Source organism: Lacerta agilis, chromosome 1 (assembly GCF_009819535.1).
Source record: "Lacerta agilis isolate rLacAgi1 chromosome 1, rLacAgi1.pri, whole genome shotgun sequence".
NCBI classification, from domain to species: domain Eukaryota; kingdom Metazoa; phylum Chordata; class Lepidosauria; order Squamata; family Lacertidae; genus Lacerta; species Lacerta agilis.
The window spans coordinates 4,057,612-4,073,438 of NC_046312.1; the positions used below are offsets into that span (position 1 = coordinate 4,057,612).

General features: G+C 46.0%; 1 protein-coding gene across 1 annotated transcript in view; it reads left to right on the forward strand.

Annotated features, from left to right (window-relative positions):
- ERO1A (endoplasmic reticulum oxidoreductase 1 alpha) overlaps nt 1-15,455 on the forward strand; it is a 29,269-nt gene extending 13,814 nt beyond the window's left edge. Inside the window, exons 6-15 of the mRNA XM_033163813.1 lie at nt 1,242-1,315; nt 2,558-2,678; nt 4,207-4,253; nt 4,791-4,808; nt 8,027-8,053; nt 8,324-8,663; nt 10,814-10,883; nt 12,573-12,659; nt 14,328-14,461; nt 15,381-15,455. Coding sequence (XP_033019704.1) covers nt 1,242-1,315; nt 2,558-2,678; nt 4,207-4,253; nt 4,791-4,808; nt 8,027-8,053; nt 8,324-8,663; nt 10,814-10,883; nt 12,573-12,659; nt 14,328-14,461; nt 15,381-15,441 — 979 coding nt within the window. The 3' untranslated portion in view covers nt 15,442-15,455. The remainder of the gene's footprint in view (nt 1-1,241; nt 1,316-2,557; nt 2,679-4,206; nt 4,254-4,790; nt 4,809-8,026; nt 8,054-8,323; nt 8,664-10,813; nt 10,884-12,572; nt 12,660-14,327; nt 14,462-15,380) is intronic.
- The last annotated feature ends 372 nt before the right edge of the window (nt 15,456-15,827 follow it).

Sequence of the window (15,827 nt, forward strand, 5' to 3'; positions counted from 1 at the left end):
CCCAGGGAACTCTGGGACTTGTAGCTCTGGGAGGGGAATAAAGGGGGTCTCCGAACACCTCTCAGCACTCTTGGTAAACTACAGCTCCCAGAATTCTTTGGGGGAGGCCAGGACTGCTTAAAGTGGTGCTGTAGCGTTTTATGGTGTGAATTATGGTGGGGAAACCCAGCCAGATGGGCGGGGTATAAATAATAAATTATTATTATTATTATTATTATTATTACCCATGTTGAGTGGAGCTGATGGCCCCAAAGGCCTTGCTAAGGCAGCTGGAAGAAAATAATGTTACAATAATAATGTTATTATTTGTACCACTCTCCCCCCATCTTGACTGGGTAGCCCCTTCAGGGAGCTGAAGCCACCTGAAGCCTTGGGCCGGCTGCCCAGGCCCGAGTGTGGTTGCCCTGGCTGGCTGAAGGACCCTCGCGTTATTTGGCAGCATTTGGCTTCTGCGGTGCTGGGGAGGCCAAAGGTGCTGCAGGGAATTCGCCCCCCGAGTCAGGGGATCGTTGGACGGTTGTGTCCTATGGCCAAGCGGGACCCCCGCAGGTCTTGAGGCTGCCAGTAGCCAGGGTGATCCTTCCAAAAGTTGTCCCTAAGCAACAAGACTCCTTCCCTGCAGAGCCTTCTCTGTGGTGGCCCCAAAACCCCTTCCCTGTGCAGAAGACACACCTCATGGCCCAGGCTTTTGACACTTGAGGTGCATGTATTTAGGACCCACCTTATTTTTGTGACTCTGTGTTGTTACAAATTCATAGATTCATAGAATTGTATAGTTGGAAGAGACCACAAGAGTCACCTATAACGGTTATTTTATTATGATTATTTTACTGTTAGGCTGTCCGTCGTTATATTTTTTATAAGGTTTTTCTGTAATGTGTTTTTAATGTTGAACACCGCCCTGGGATCTTCTGACACAGGGTGGTATATAAATTGAATAATAATAATAATAATAATACAGAATTAATAATAATAATAATTACAGCCCTGCACAGGAATATTTCGCCTACTTGGGGCTCGAACCTGTGACCCTGAGGTTAAGAGTTTCATGCTCTACTGAATGAATTATCCCAATTGTTTTTAATACAGTGGTGCCCCGCTAGATGAAAATAATTCGTTCTGCGAGTATTTTCATCTAGCGAGTTTTTCGTCTAGCGAGGCACCACTGTATTATGTAATAATGCTATAACTTGGGACAAACGAAACACCTAGTGACAAATATTTTCTTGCTTCATTTGCAGTGAGGAAACGGCGAGGGCTGTGATTCGATGGACGCGGCACGATGATTCTGCAGAGAGCTTTTGCGAAGTGGACGGTATTTGCTGTTGTGTTTTAACATGTTTCTGTCCCATCTTCCTCCCAAGTTGGGGTATTTGCTGGGGTTTTTTTGAGCTCCTGTGCTTTCACTTAATGCAGCTGGAATAATTTTATTATTTTTAAAAACCCAAATTCTTCTAGACACGTGTCACGTAAATAGGGGCAGCAGCATTATTTGTTCCCTTGTTGCTGTTGACGTCGGCTTTTAAAAACCCTCGAATTAAACCCGGCTGTTGGAGGCAGGGGGACATAAAAATTTAAAAAAGGAAGGTGGGGTGGGGGGTAGAACAGGGCAGAGACATAAATAGAGCTAAGAAGTGTGCCACATGCCCAGTCGTGTGGGGCAAACAATAGCTGTTCTCAGGCAATCGCCGTGAAGCTGTGGAACTCACTGCCACAGGAGACAGTGATGGCTAGCAAGCTGGATGGCTTTAAAAGAGAATTAGGCAGATTCATGAAGGAGGAGAGGGCTATCGATGGCTACTAGACAGAAGGACTGCTCCGCCGCCACAGTTGGAGGCAGAAATGCTTCTGAATGCATCTGGTTGGCGACTGTGAGAACAGGGTGCATGGACTAGATAGGCCATTGGCCAGATCCAGCAGGCAATTCCTATGTTCATAAGAACTTATGGAGTAACATACAAGATTCGGGTGGCGCTGTGGTCTAAACCACTGAGCCTCTTGGGCTTGCCGATCAGAAGGTCGGCGGTTCGAATCCCCGCGACGGAGTGAGCTCCCGTTGCTCTGTCCCAGCTCCTGCCAACCTAGCAGTTCAAAAGCACGCCAGTGCAAGTAGATAAATAGGTACTACTATGGCAGGAAGGTAAACAGAATTTCCGTGCGCTCTGGTTTCCATCATGGTGTTCTGTTGTGCCAGAAGCGGTTTAGTCCTGCTGGGCACATGACTCAGAAAGCTGTCTGTGGACAAACGCCGGGTCCCTCGGCCTGAAAGCGAGATGAGCGCCGCAACCCCATAGTCGACTTTGACTGGACTTAACTGTCCAGGGATCCTTTACCTTTAGCTTTACCTATGGAGTATCCACAGCCTTACAGAGGTCAGTATCCTGTCCCTTTCTTAAAGGCTGAAATGGTACAGCTCTGCAACGGAGACATCACATGAGGCTTCTTGCTTGAGCTCTCAGACCAGGCAATTTCAAAAGGTTATTGGCTGGAGAACACATAGTGGAAATAATCTGTCATTCTCTCTCTCATTAAAATATGGAAACGTCTTTTTTCCTAGATATCCAGTCTCCAGAAGCGGAGTACGTAGATTTGCTTCTCAATCCAGAACGTTACACTGGCTACAAGGGACCTGAAGCCTGGAAGATCTGGAACAGCATCTATGAAGAAAACTGTTTCAAGTAGGTGCCTTTTGAGTGGCTGGATTCTGAGATTTATTAGATTAAAAAAAAAAAAACCACACACACACATCCTTTTACAGCCCATCATTTCCTGCCAATGGGCTATTTGCTTGTTTATAAAATGCTTATCGCCTGCCTCTCAAATCTGCTTTCTTAGACGACCTTTAACAACAAAATTAAAATCCGTACGAGAAATAAAAGCAAAAAATAAACTAATCCTAAAGCAGCAGGGACCCAGGTTAAACCACAGAGCCTAGGGCTTGCTGATCAGAAGGTTGGCGGTTCGAATCCCTGCCACGGGGTGAGCTCCTGTTGCTCGGTCCCTGCTCCTGCCCACCTAGCAGCTCGAAAGCACGCCAAAGTGCAAGTAGATAAATAGGGACCTCTCCAGCGGGAAGGTAAACGGCATTTCCGTGCGCTGCTCTGGTTCACCAGAAGCGGCTTTGTCATGCTGGCCACATGACCCGGAAGCTGTCTGCGGACAAACGGCGGCTCCCTTGGCCTATAGAGCGAGATGAGCGCCACAACCCCAGAGTTGGACACGACTGGACCTGATGGTCAGGGGTCCCTTTACCTTTACCTTTAAAGCAGCAGTAAAAGCAGCCAAATTACAGCCCCCAAAGACCCATAAAACAGGGCCGTGGCAATCCTGATGTGCGCCCATACTATTAAATGTATCAGCAGGAAAATACAAATAATTCCATGTAAAAGCTTGAACAAATAGTCTTTTGTCACCAGTGTAAAATGCTGTGATCATGGCAGGCAATAGGTTAAATGGTTAAGGGTGGGTGGGTGTGTCCCAACTCCCAGGGGGCCACAGCCCAAAAGACCCTGCTGCTTGCCTTACTTCCATAGATGCGGGTGTTGAATTAAGATGTCTAATGACTATCTTGACAATTGGGCAAGATTTATAGTGGGGAGCAAGCCAAGCTTTGCTAACCTGGCGCCCGCCATATTTTTTTGGACTACAACTCCCATCACCCCTAGCCGCAATAAGCAGACTCTTTTCAGGCACCTGCCTTGCAAGGGCTTTGTAAGTCTGCGTTCTGAATTGCCTCTAGAAACGGACGAGATTCCTGTGAAGTTCTTTTAAGGAATTGGCACGATGTGTTCCCTAACGCATGATGGAAGGATTGTAGTTCTGCCGTGAAACATTGGAATTGTGTGCAGATTACCTTTGCCTTCAGAGCTTAGGCTAAGGGTAGCCTAGGACGGGGCCTTTTCAGTGGTGGGACCCTGTTGGTGGAATGCCACACACAGAGAGATGTTCCTTTAGCATGCTCTCTTTGGGCTTGTAGGCAACAGTCGGCACGGTTTTATTTCCCCGGTCTTTTTGGCAGAATGTTTGCTCTCTCCCACGGTCAATTGGCTTGTTTTAGTATTTTTTTTTTTTTTTAGAGATTGTTTCTGGGGGGGAAATGTATGTCACCTGGAAATCTGATGGAATGGTGGGGTACAAATGTTTTTTTAAAAAATTTAAAGCACCCTTTTGATTGATTTATTTTTTAAATACTTCTTTGTCTCCTAGACCTCAGTCCGTAAAAAGGCCTTTAAATCCCTTGGCTTCTGGAAGAGGTGAGTTCATACCTTGTTTTACACTGCTTGCTTGATAGTGCTGTAAAATCAGTTTTTATAGAAATACGGTTTAAATAAAAAATCGGGGAAAGCAGCTGGTGCAAATGAGAGAATGGGTAAAGAGCCTGAAGATTTTGCCAGGTGCACAGAAAAATAGCAAGGAATGCGGTTTGGAATAAGCTGCAGAATTCAGAATCCCAAGGATTTCAATTTTCATTGAACAAAAAAGTAAAGTTTCTAGTCCCTGTGGATGTGAATCTAGACTTGAAAAGTATGCTGGCAATGACAATGTAGTGGCTGCATAAGATTTACCATTATGGTAGGATACAGCCAAATAAGACAGGAAATGCAAATTTATATAATAATGCAGGTCTGGGATTCCCTGCATGCAGAGTTTTAAAACCTTCTAATGCAGAGTACACTTAGTCCTTGTCTTAGGTGGGCAGCTAAATAATGTAGACAAGCAGGGGGAAAGTTGTCACTCCTTTTTGAAAGTGTAATGTGAGTGATAACATTATCTTTTTCTTAAATTTGCAGCTGCGGGAGAAAATGAAGGTGAGTCTTATCTGCAGCTGGGGCCGAGAAGGACAAATTTCACAGAGGACAGAAAGCCCCTAATCTCTGCTGTCAATTAATTCCACGTTCCAGGACAGTACAGTCGTACCTCGGGTTATGTTCGTTTTGGCTTATGTATTTTCGGGTTATGTACTCCGGTAACCTGGAAGTGTTTTTTGGCGCGTGCGTGTTCTGCGCAGTTCACGATTTTCGGGTTGCGAACGGCAACCCGGAACCAATTAAGTACGTAACCCGAGGTACCACTGCATTCACATTTCATTTCACACACTTTGTAAGAATCTGGTCCAATCCAAAAAAAGTCATAATAGGAACATAACTTTGAAATAAACAACTTATATCAAGTAAAGTAATATTCAACAATCCATTAGAATACAACAGTGGACAATAAAACCAGCTCTCGAAATATCAGCAAAACCAAGCAGAAATTCACCCTGAACAATTACAATAAATTATTACTAGACCACAACCAATAATTATAACTGCAAGTCACAATGCATAAAATACCACAATTTGTTGTTCAGTCGTGTCCGACTCTTTGTGACCCCATGGACCAGAGCACACCAGGCACGCCTATCCTTCACTGCCTCCCGCAGTTTGGCCAAGCTCATGTTAGTAGCTTCGAGAACACTGTCCAACCATCTCGTCCTCTGCCGTCCCCTTCTCCTTGTGCCCTCCATCTTTCCCAACATCAGGGTCTTTTCCAGGGAGTCTTCTCTTCTCGTGAGGTGGCCAAAGCATTGGAGCCTCAGCTTCAGGATCTGTCCTTCCAGTGAGCACTCAGGGCCGATTTCCTTCAGAATGGAGAGGTTTGATCTTCTTGCAGTCCACGGGACTCTCAAGAGTCTCCTCCAGCACCATAATTCAAAAGCATCAATTCTTCGGCAATCAGTCTTCTTGATGGTCCAGCTCTAACTTCCATACATTACTACGGGGAAAACCATAGCTTTAACTATACGGACCTTTGTCGGCAAGGTGATGTCTCTGCTTTTTAAGATGCTGTCTAGGTTTGTCATTGCTTTTCTCCCAAGAAGCAGGCGTCTTCTAATTTCGTGACTGCTGTCACCATCTGCAGTGATCATGGAGCCCAAGAAAGTAAAATCTCTCACTGCCTCCATTTCTTCCCCTTCTATTTGCCAGGAGGTGATGGGACCAGTGGCCATGATCTTAGTTTTTTTTTTATCTTGAGCTTCAGACCATATTTTGCGCTCTCTTCTTTCACCCTCATTAAAAGGTTCTTTAGTTCTTCCTCACTTTCTGCCATCAAGGTTGTGTCATCAGCATATCTGAGGTTGTTGACATTTCTTCCGGCAATCTTCCGGCAAAATACCACAATACATAGGATCAAATTGAGAAACTAAAGAGGCACAACGTATAAAAATATTTTTTTAAAATAAAACCCCTGAACTCCTCTCCTCTCTTCCCAGTTGTTCTTAAAGTCATGATCTGGGAGAGGCTGTGGCTCGGCTGGATTTGGCTGAGGGTTTTAGTGACGATACTCTTTTGCCCTTCTTTGCATTTCATAATATATAACATGGGTAGGCAAACTAAGGCCCAGGGGCCAGATTCGGCCCATTTGCCTTCTAGTGGTTAAGAGTGGTAGACTCGTAATCTGGGGAACCGGGTTCGTGTCTCCGCTCTTCCACTTGCTGCTGGGTGACCTTGGGCTAGTCACACTTCTTTGAAGTCTCTCAGCCCCACTCACCTCACAGAGTGTTTGTTGTCAGGGAGGAGGGGAAAGGAGAATGTGAGCCGCTTTGAGACTCCTTCGGGTAGTGATAAAGCGGGGTATCAAATCCAAACTCCTCCTCTTCTTCTTCTAAATCCGGCTTGTGGATGGTCTGGGAAACAGCATGTTTTAAATGAGTAGAATGTGTCATTTTATTTAAAATGCATCTCTGGGTTATTTGTGGGGCATAGGAATCTGTGAGAGATTTCACTTTCTTGGGTTCCATGATCACTGCAGATGGTGACAGCAGTCACGAAATTAGAAGATGCCTGCTTCTTGGGAGAAAAGCAATGACAAACATAGACAGCATCTTAAAAAGCAAAGACATCACCTTGCCGACAAAGGTCCGTATAGTTAAAGCTATGGTTTTCCCAGTAGTAATGTACGGAAGTGAGAGCTGGACCATCAAGAAGGCTGATTGCCGAAGAATTGATGCTTTTGAATTATGGTGCTGGAGGAGACTCTTGAGAGTCCCATGGACTGCAAGAAGATCAAACCTATCCATTCTCAAAGAAATCAGCCCTGAGTGCTCACTAGAAGGACAGATCCTGAAGCTGAGGCTCCAGTACTTTGGCCACCTCATGAGAAGAGAAGACTCCCTGGAAAAGACCCTGATGTTGGGAAAGATGGAGGGCACAAGGAGAAGGGGATGACAGAGGATGAGATGGTTGGACAGTGTTCTTGAAGCGACTAGCATGAGTTTGGCCAAACTGCGGGAGGCAGTGAAAGATAGGCGTGCCTGGCGTGCTCTGGTCCATGGGGTCACGAAGAGTCGGACACGACTGAACGACTGAACAACAACAACAAAAGGAATCTGTTCCTCCACCCCACCCCACCCCCAAAAATAAAGTCCGGTCCCCCACAAGGTTTGAGGGACAGGGGACCAACCCCATGCTGAAAAAGTTTGCTGACCCCTGATATATAATGTCTGCGGCAGCAACTCTGTTCTGAAGCCTCCTAGGGCTGGAGAGCGAGGGGCCTGAATCGCTTGACGGCCAGCACAAAGGGCCTCTCCCCGGCTCCCATCACGGCCTGACCCCTGGCCATGCCAGCCGCGGCCGATGGCAAGTTGGACGCTAGCAGCATCTAGAAGGCACCAGGGAAGTTGGAAGTCAGGCTCATAATCTGGGGCCAAGGTGTGGATCCTGGCAAGGCCATTGCGCTTAGCCCAGCCTTTTCCAGCCTGGAGATGCGCTCGCCGTAGTCCAAAATGTCTGGAAGAGGCAGGAGGTTGACGAAGGTCAATTTCAACCTCTGCTTGAAATGCAACAAATGAGATTAAAAAAAAAAAAACATTCACCTTTCTCAAAACAAAACAAAATAAAATAAAAAATCCCTTCCAGTAGCACCTTAGAGACCAACTGAATTTGTTCTTGGTATGAGCTTTCGTGTGCATGCACACTTCTTCAGATAGTATTCACCTTTCTATCATGGATGAATCCTGACTATTGTCTTGTTTCTGTATTTCCAGGGAACATGTTTTACAGCTGGCTGCAAGGTACAGTACCCACCTTTACCTGTTCGCTTTGCTCTCGATAACAAAGCAATATCATATTATTTATTACAGCGTTGTTGTTATTATTAGTAGTATTAACATTATTTTAACGTATTACCTACCCTTCTTCCAAATTGCATCAGTTTTAAACACAGTTTAGAAACCTACACCTGCCTCTATGCTGCATTTATTCCATTGCCCAATTTTTTATACTCTCAGCTGCAGGTGTGCCCCCTCCGTTTCCTTTTCAATATATCTGAGTATTTCTTGCAGGTGTCTGTGTGGAGAAGAGGGCTTTCTACAGGCTCATTTCTGGCCTCCATGCCAGCATTAACATCCATCTCAGCGCCAGGTACCTCTTGCAAGACACGTGGGCAGCCGAGCGTTGGGGCCACAACATCACCGAGTTCCAGCAGCGCTTTGACGAGGTCCTGACCCAGGGCGAGGGTCCCAGGAGGCTGAAGAACCTCTACTTCCTCTACCTGATAGAGCTGCGGGCCCTGTCCAAAGCCCTCCCTTACTTCCAGCGCCCCGATTTCCAGCTGTTCACGGGAGCTGAAAGCCAGGATGAAGAAACCAAGAGCCGCCTTTTGGAAATTCTGCATTTAACCAAGCAAGTGCCATTGGTTTGAGGTCTCGTGGGTGGGAGGGGTTGGGGGGGGTGTCTTGAGGGGAGGGGAGGTGGCAGCAAGCTATTTTGCTTGCTTTTTTATATAAGAATTTCTATTAGTTTTCAATTACAGTCCAATAATAGCCTCATTATAGCAATGCCAAATTACAATACAATTACTAATACCAATCATTCACATACCAAATTATATAATTTAGGTGCCCCCCCCGTGTGCTAGAATTGATGGTTTGATGATTTTCTTTATTTCTGCGTTCCAAAATCTTATTAATTTCAATTACAATCCAGTCAAGATAACAATCACTTAAACAACAACTGCAATATTAACAACTTCCATTTGTGTTGACCCATTAAATGGTTTAAAGGTAAAGGGTAAAGGGACCCCTGACCATTAGGTCCAGTCGCGGACGACTCTGGGGTTGCAGCGCTCATCTTGCTTTATTGGCCGAGGGATCCGGCGTACAGCTTCTGGGTCATGTGGCCAGCATGACAAAGCCGCTTCTGGCGAACCAGAGCAGCGCACAGAAACGCCGTTTACCCTCCCGCCGGAGTGGTACCTATTTATCTACTTGCACTTTGACGTGCTTTAAAACTGCTAGGTTGGCAGGAGCAGGGACAGAACAACAAGAGCTCACTCTGTTGCGGGGATTTGAACCACTGACCTTCTGATCAGCAATCCCTAGGCTCTGTGGTTTAGACCCCAGCGCCACCCGTGTCCCTATTAAATGGTTTATGAAACTACAAATGAGGCACTCCAAACTAAATGCTTCTTCTTCCAGTGTGTGGCAATTAATTCTGTCTGTGATGTTTCTTCCTGTCAAGCTATTTTGCTTTATGTGTGTTGCAGTTAAAAAAAAATTCCCCTTGGTTTGCAGAATTTGAATTACCTGGATGTAGTGATAGATTTGAGGCTGGGGGGGGGGCATGACATATTGCCATTTGTCTCATATGTGATGGGGCTTCCCCTCCCTCTGCCACCCAATCTGTTCCAAAAGGGACCCCAAATCTTCAAGAGCAGGTTTTTTGGGGGGTGGGGACGGTGGAAGGGGGCTGCAGTGAGAGGCTAGTAAGGGCTAACATGGTAGAAGTTTATAAAATTATACATGGCCCGGACAGAGAAGTTTTTCTCCTCCTAACACTAGAACGGACGCGGGTGGCACTGTGGGTTAAACCACAGAGCCTAGGGCTTGCTGATCAGAAGGTTGGCGGTTCGAATCCCTGCCACAGGGTGAGCTCCTGTTGCTCGGTCCCAGCTCCTGCCAACCTAGCAGTTCGAAAGCACGTCAAAGTGCAAGTAGATAAATAGGTACCGCTCCGGCGGGAAGGTAAACGGCGTTTCCGTGCGCTGCTCTGGTTCGCCAGAAGCGGCTTAGTCATGCTGGACACATGACCCGGAAGCTGTACGCTGGCTCCCTCGGCCTATAGAGTGAGATGAGCGCCGAAATCAGAGTCGTCCACGGCTGGACCTAATGGTCAGGGGTCCCTTTACCTTTTACCTTTAATACTAGAACTGAACCTGAATGTTTGAAGATTCAGGACAGAGGAAAGAAAAATCCTTCATGCCGTGCAGAGTTAAACTGTGGAACTCCATCCCACAGGAAGCAGCGATGGCCACGAACTTGGATGGCTTTAAAAAGGATTGGGCAAATTCCTGGAGGATGGGGTTATTGATGACTACTAGCCAGGATGGTTCTGCTCTTATGTCTCCCTGGCTGGAGGCAGCAATGCTTCTGAACACCAGTTGCTGGAAACCCCAGGAGGGGGAGGTGGTCTTGTGTTCGAATCCTGTTTCCTAGCTTCCTGCAGGCATCTGCCTGGCCCCTGTGAGAAGAGGATCCTGGATTAGATGGGCCACTGGCCGGATCCTGCAGGCTCATTTTACGTTTTTAAGCAACTAAACAGCACAGCAAACAGATAGGCTAACTGCAGTTTTTTAATGACTCCGAAGGTATCGATTTTATACAGTGCCCTTTTTTCTTTAAAAATGTTTAGGGGTACTCTCATTTTCCTGCTCATATTGAAATACTGTTTAGGGGTACCCCTACGTCCCCCCGGAAAAAGCACTGTTTTTTTTTTTGTAAATGGCATGCCAACGAAGGACTCCAATTATAAATGATGTATTGTTTCCGCTTTAGATCATTCCCTTTGCACTTCAACGAAAATTCGCTTTTTGCTGGGAGCCCAAAAGAAGCGGCTAAATTAAAGGTAACGATTCTGTCTCTGGTGGCAAGCAAAACACCTTTTTTGGGGGGGTGGTGTTTCCCATTTGCACAGCAGAATTTACAGTCTCACTGCTGCAATTATGGCAATGATCCGTTATGTGAAGGTCTGGGGGGGGGGGAATGGTTTCCTCAACCATTATTTTCTAGATCTTCATATGTATAGGACGCGGCGGCTTCTGCTATTGACTGCAGAAACTAGTGTGATGTTACTGAATATTGCAGCTGGGGGCGGCAGGGAGCCGTCATTGATGCAATGTTCCATGTCTAACTTCTGTGAGGGAAGTGTAGCTGTCAGTTTGGCTGGGAGGAAAACTGCCCAGAGGCCGCATAGGAGCAGGAGCTGTGTGGGATGGGCGGAGGTCTGGAAATGAATTCAAGGGGCAGGAAGTCTAGAGCAGGGGGTGTCAGGGCAGAGGGAAAGATGAGAGAAAGGGGTTGGCAGAGAGACAAAGCGTTTGAGAAGAGGGATGGCCCGTCCACTTTCAGCTCCATTCTAACTCCACTGCTGGCAAATGGCCTTCAGATGGACTGCTCCTATGGAATGAGGCCTTTGACAGAAAATAAGGGCCGCATACCAGGTCTAGAGGCAGGTTAGTCAAAGGAAAGTGGTGTGTGTGTGTGTGTGTGTGTGATGAAAGCAAGTGAGGTGACTCGAAGAAACCTGACAGAAGCTGCAAGTAAGTACTGTGTCCAGTTCTGGGCACCACAGTTCAAGAAGGATACTGACAAGCTGGAACGTGTCCAGAGGAGGGCAATCAAAATGGTCAAAGGCCTGGAAACGATGCCTTATGAGGAACGGCTTAGGGAGCTGGGTATGTTTAGCCTGGAGAAGAGAAGGTTAAGGGGTGATATGATAGCCATGTTCAAATATATATGTCATATAGAGGAGGGAGAAAGGTTGTTTTCTGCTGCTCCAGAGAAGCGGACACGGGGCAATGGATTCAAACTACAAGAAAGAAGATTCCACCTAAACATTAGGAAGAACTTCCTGACAGTGAGAGCTGTCCGGCAGTGGAATTTGCTGCCCAGGAGTGTGGTGGAGTCTCCTTCTTTGGAGGTCTTGAAGTGGAGGCTTGACAGCCATCTGTCAGGAATGCTTTGATGGTGTTTCCTGCTTGGCAGGGGGTTGGACTGGATGGCCCTTGGGGTCTCTTCCAACTCTAGGATTCTATGATTCTTCTATGACTGGTGGAAAGGGAATGGAGGTGGAACGGAAAAGAGGCCTTCAGAAAATAAAGCTTTCAGTCAGAATCCAGAGGTTTGCCACGTCAAGACCCTGGCAAGTGAAACTCTGCCTAAAAATTAAGGGGGAAAGATAATTCTTTCAGATCTAGTTTGTAAAATCACAGCAGTAGCTTGGACTTGCAAGTCCTAAAGGGGCAGAGAAGTGTGTTTGTATGTGTTGAATTCCCACACGTTTATACGAACCAAATGTAACTGAGGGAATCCAAAATGGATTCTGCATATGGGAAGGTTTTTAATTGTCAGCATGGATTTTTTGTGTGAAATCACTTCCAAGATATTTCATGGGAAGTGATTCATGAAAGGAATGGATTAACTAACAGAAACTGATCATCCCAACCTGGAGTTTCTTAGCAATCGGGCGAAAGACAAACCAGTGGACTGCTTTCTAACAACATTTCCTTCTCTCTTTCCCTCCTTGCCAAACCAGGAAGAATTTAGACTCCACTTTAGGAACATTTCAAGGATTATGGACTGTGTTGGTTGCATCAAATGTCGTCTTTGGGGGAAGCTGCAGGTAAGTAACAGCCCCCATCTTTCCTTCCTTCCTTCCCTCGCTCCTCACAAAGATTCTTCATTCCTTTGCACATTTACTGCAGGTAAATGCACACAAGTATAGTCTGCTAAGAACTTAAAAAGTTTTGCTGTTGATCATTGCAAGCCACTCTGGGAGCTTTATTTTGGCTGAAGGGCAAATACTTCAGTTTTTAATACTTAAAAATAAGGCCTCACTATCCTGGTGCTGCCCAGATGTTGTTTGCCTACCACAGAATCATAGAATTATGGACCTTGAGGGTCATCTAGCCCAGGCATAGGCAAACTCCGGCCCTTCCAGATGTTTTGGGACTACAATTCCCATCATCCCTGACCACTGGTCCTATTAGGTAGGGATGATGGGAGTTGTATTCCCAAAACATCTGGAGGGCCAGAGTTTGCCTATGCCTGAATTCTAGTACAACCCCCCGCAGTGCAGGAATCTCGGCTGAAGCATCCATGACAGATGGCCATCCAACCTCTGCTTAAAAGCCTCTAAGGAAGGAGAATCTACCATCTCCTGAGGGAGTCCATTCCACTGTCAAACAGCTCTTACTGATGTATAGTTGGAATCTCCTTTCTTAAAAATAATATTTATTGAAATTTTATAACATAACAAAAAGAAAACAATCAACAACATAACAACTAAAACATCAACAAACATTAACAAAAAAGAACAAACACAACCAAATAACATCTTATTAATTCAATTTTTCTCACATCTTAGTGGGACTTCCTCCTGTCTCCTTCTTCTGCGTCCCTTGTATACCCTTTTTTGTAACTTCCAAAATCTACAAAATTTCTAATCTCTCTTTTAACACCTACATCACCCTTAATACATCTTATATCGTTCAATTATGTTATGTCCTTATTTAATTTCTTATTGATTATATCTATCTCTTATCCTTTCATCATCCTAAATATAAAACATCTATTTCTACTCTACAACCTATCTCTTCATCAAAATATCTATTTTTTAATCTTACAGTGCTCTTTTAAATACAATTTAAATTTTCCCCATTCTTTTTCCACCGCGTCTTCTTTCTGGTCACGGATTTTCCCGGTCATTTCTGCAAGCTCCATATAGTCCATTTTCATCTGCCATTCGCCGATCGTTGGTAATTCTTCTGTCTTCCAGTTTTTAGCTAAAAAAATTCTAGCTGCTGTTGTGGCATACAAAAACAAGTTTCTATCACTTTTTACAATATCTTGGCCTAGGATGCCCAGTAAAAAGGCCTCTGGTTTCTTCTTAAATGTGTTTTTCAACACTTTTTTAATTCATTATATATCTTTTCCCAGAAGTCTTTCACCTTAGGGCACAACCACCACATATGGAAGAAGGTTCCTTCTGTTTGTTTATATTTCCAGCATTTGTTGCTTTGACCATGGTACTTGTAACTTGAATCCATTGGTTCAGGTGCTCCCCTCCAGAGCAAGAGTATACAAACCCTGTAATTCCTGACCCTTTAGCCCTGCTTGCTAGGGATGATGGGAGTTTAAGGTTACAGCCAGGGATGGATATCCTCAGGACTTGGAACTGAATGTGGCCCTCCATCCCTCTATCTGCCCCTTGGAATTCTCCCCAGACCACATCCCTTCATTGGCCGTGTACAGGTAAACGTAACCCAATTCTTCTCCCCATTGTGCACAGACTCAGGGCTTGGGAACAGCCCTGAAGATCCTGTTTTCTGAAAGCCTGATAGAAAACATGCCAGAGAAAGGACCCTCCCCCAAATTCCACCTAACGAGGCAGGAAATCGTGTCCCTCTTCAACGCCTTTGGAAGGTGAGTGTGAGGTTTTGTGTCTGGAAACCCGCAGCTTCAACATCACACCAAACCATGGTTTTCACTAACCATGGTGCAGAGTGCAAACCGTGGTTTGAGCTTCCAAACATACATACATACATCAGGTTGCCCAGGATTTACAGCTGCTTGTTAGATTCCATTTTCCGCCCTCCCAGCTTCACGCTCACCTCCCTGGTTCAGGCAGCTTTGCAGACGGCATTCGGTCGTCGCCAGGCCAAACCCGCGGCTTGCGAATTCACTTCAAACCATGGCTTCTGATCCCGGTTGCCCGCAGATTACAAATGATGGCTTGTCAATTCCCCCTATTTTGGGCGACTCAAAATTAAGAAAATGGGGGGGGGATGAGAGAGAGATTGCCCAGAGTTGCTGAGCTTTTTTTGGGGGGGGGGGTGTGCCGAAAAATGCTCACCCAAATGGCCAACGTTTCCGATCGCACGTGACACAGAAGCCTCCAATCGTAATTTTGCTCGCCGCCAGCAGCTGCCAATTGCCCACCCAATCGCCATAGCAGCGTCCAATTGACTGCAGCCGTCAATCACCTGCACGAACGCCAGTGACAATCTGCTGCTCGCGGCAGGAAACAATCCACCGTCCCCACTCTGCACTACCAGTGTATAAGATGTCCCCAATTTTTTAACATTACTTTAACGTTAAAAATACACTCGTCTTATACACAGAAAAGTGCAGTAATCTGCAAACATAGGACTGGAAACATGCTGGGTTTTTTTCAAAAAAAGAAAAGCAAGATGCGATGTTCAGGGAGCCGAGTTCATGCTGGGTTGGGGTTTTTTGTGCCTCTGTGGAACTGCAGAGTGCAGACGGCTCTGCCTTTGCCAGCGTTTCGAGTCCAAAAGCTACCTAAGATAACGCTCTTTCCCTCTTGTGTATCCCAATTCAGGATTTCAACAAGTATTAAGGAACTGGAGAACTTCAGGAACCTGCTGAGACCTCTCCACTGAAGCTGTTTCCTGATCAAGACTGGCACTCCTGTTCTCCGCAGATGGTTGCTGCATCGTGGCCCCCCACCCCACCCCGATCTTGGCAAGAAGTGGGAGCGTGGGATTGTAAACCAGCAACCTCGCTTCCTCAGCTTGCGAGTTTTATACTGGCTGCAGCTCCCGATGCAAGACTTAAATCTTCCAGGGCTTCCTGGTCCTGTTGTCTTTGTGACCTGCCTTGCGGCGTCTTACTTGACCAGATCTCTCTTAATGGTGGAAGGCAAAACTGAACTCGGTTAAGTAACCCTCAGCCTGCAGTTTTCATTTAAGGATCTATGAAGTGCCTTTCTGGATCAGGCCCAAGCCCAGAGGTTCTTTGGAAGGGTCCCGGTACAGTGCCGCCTCTG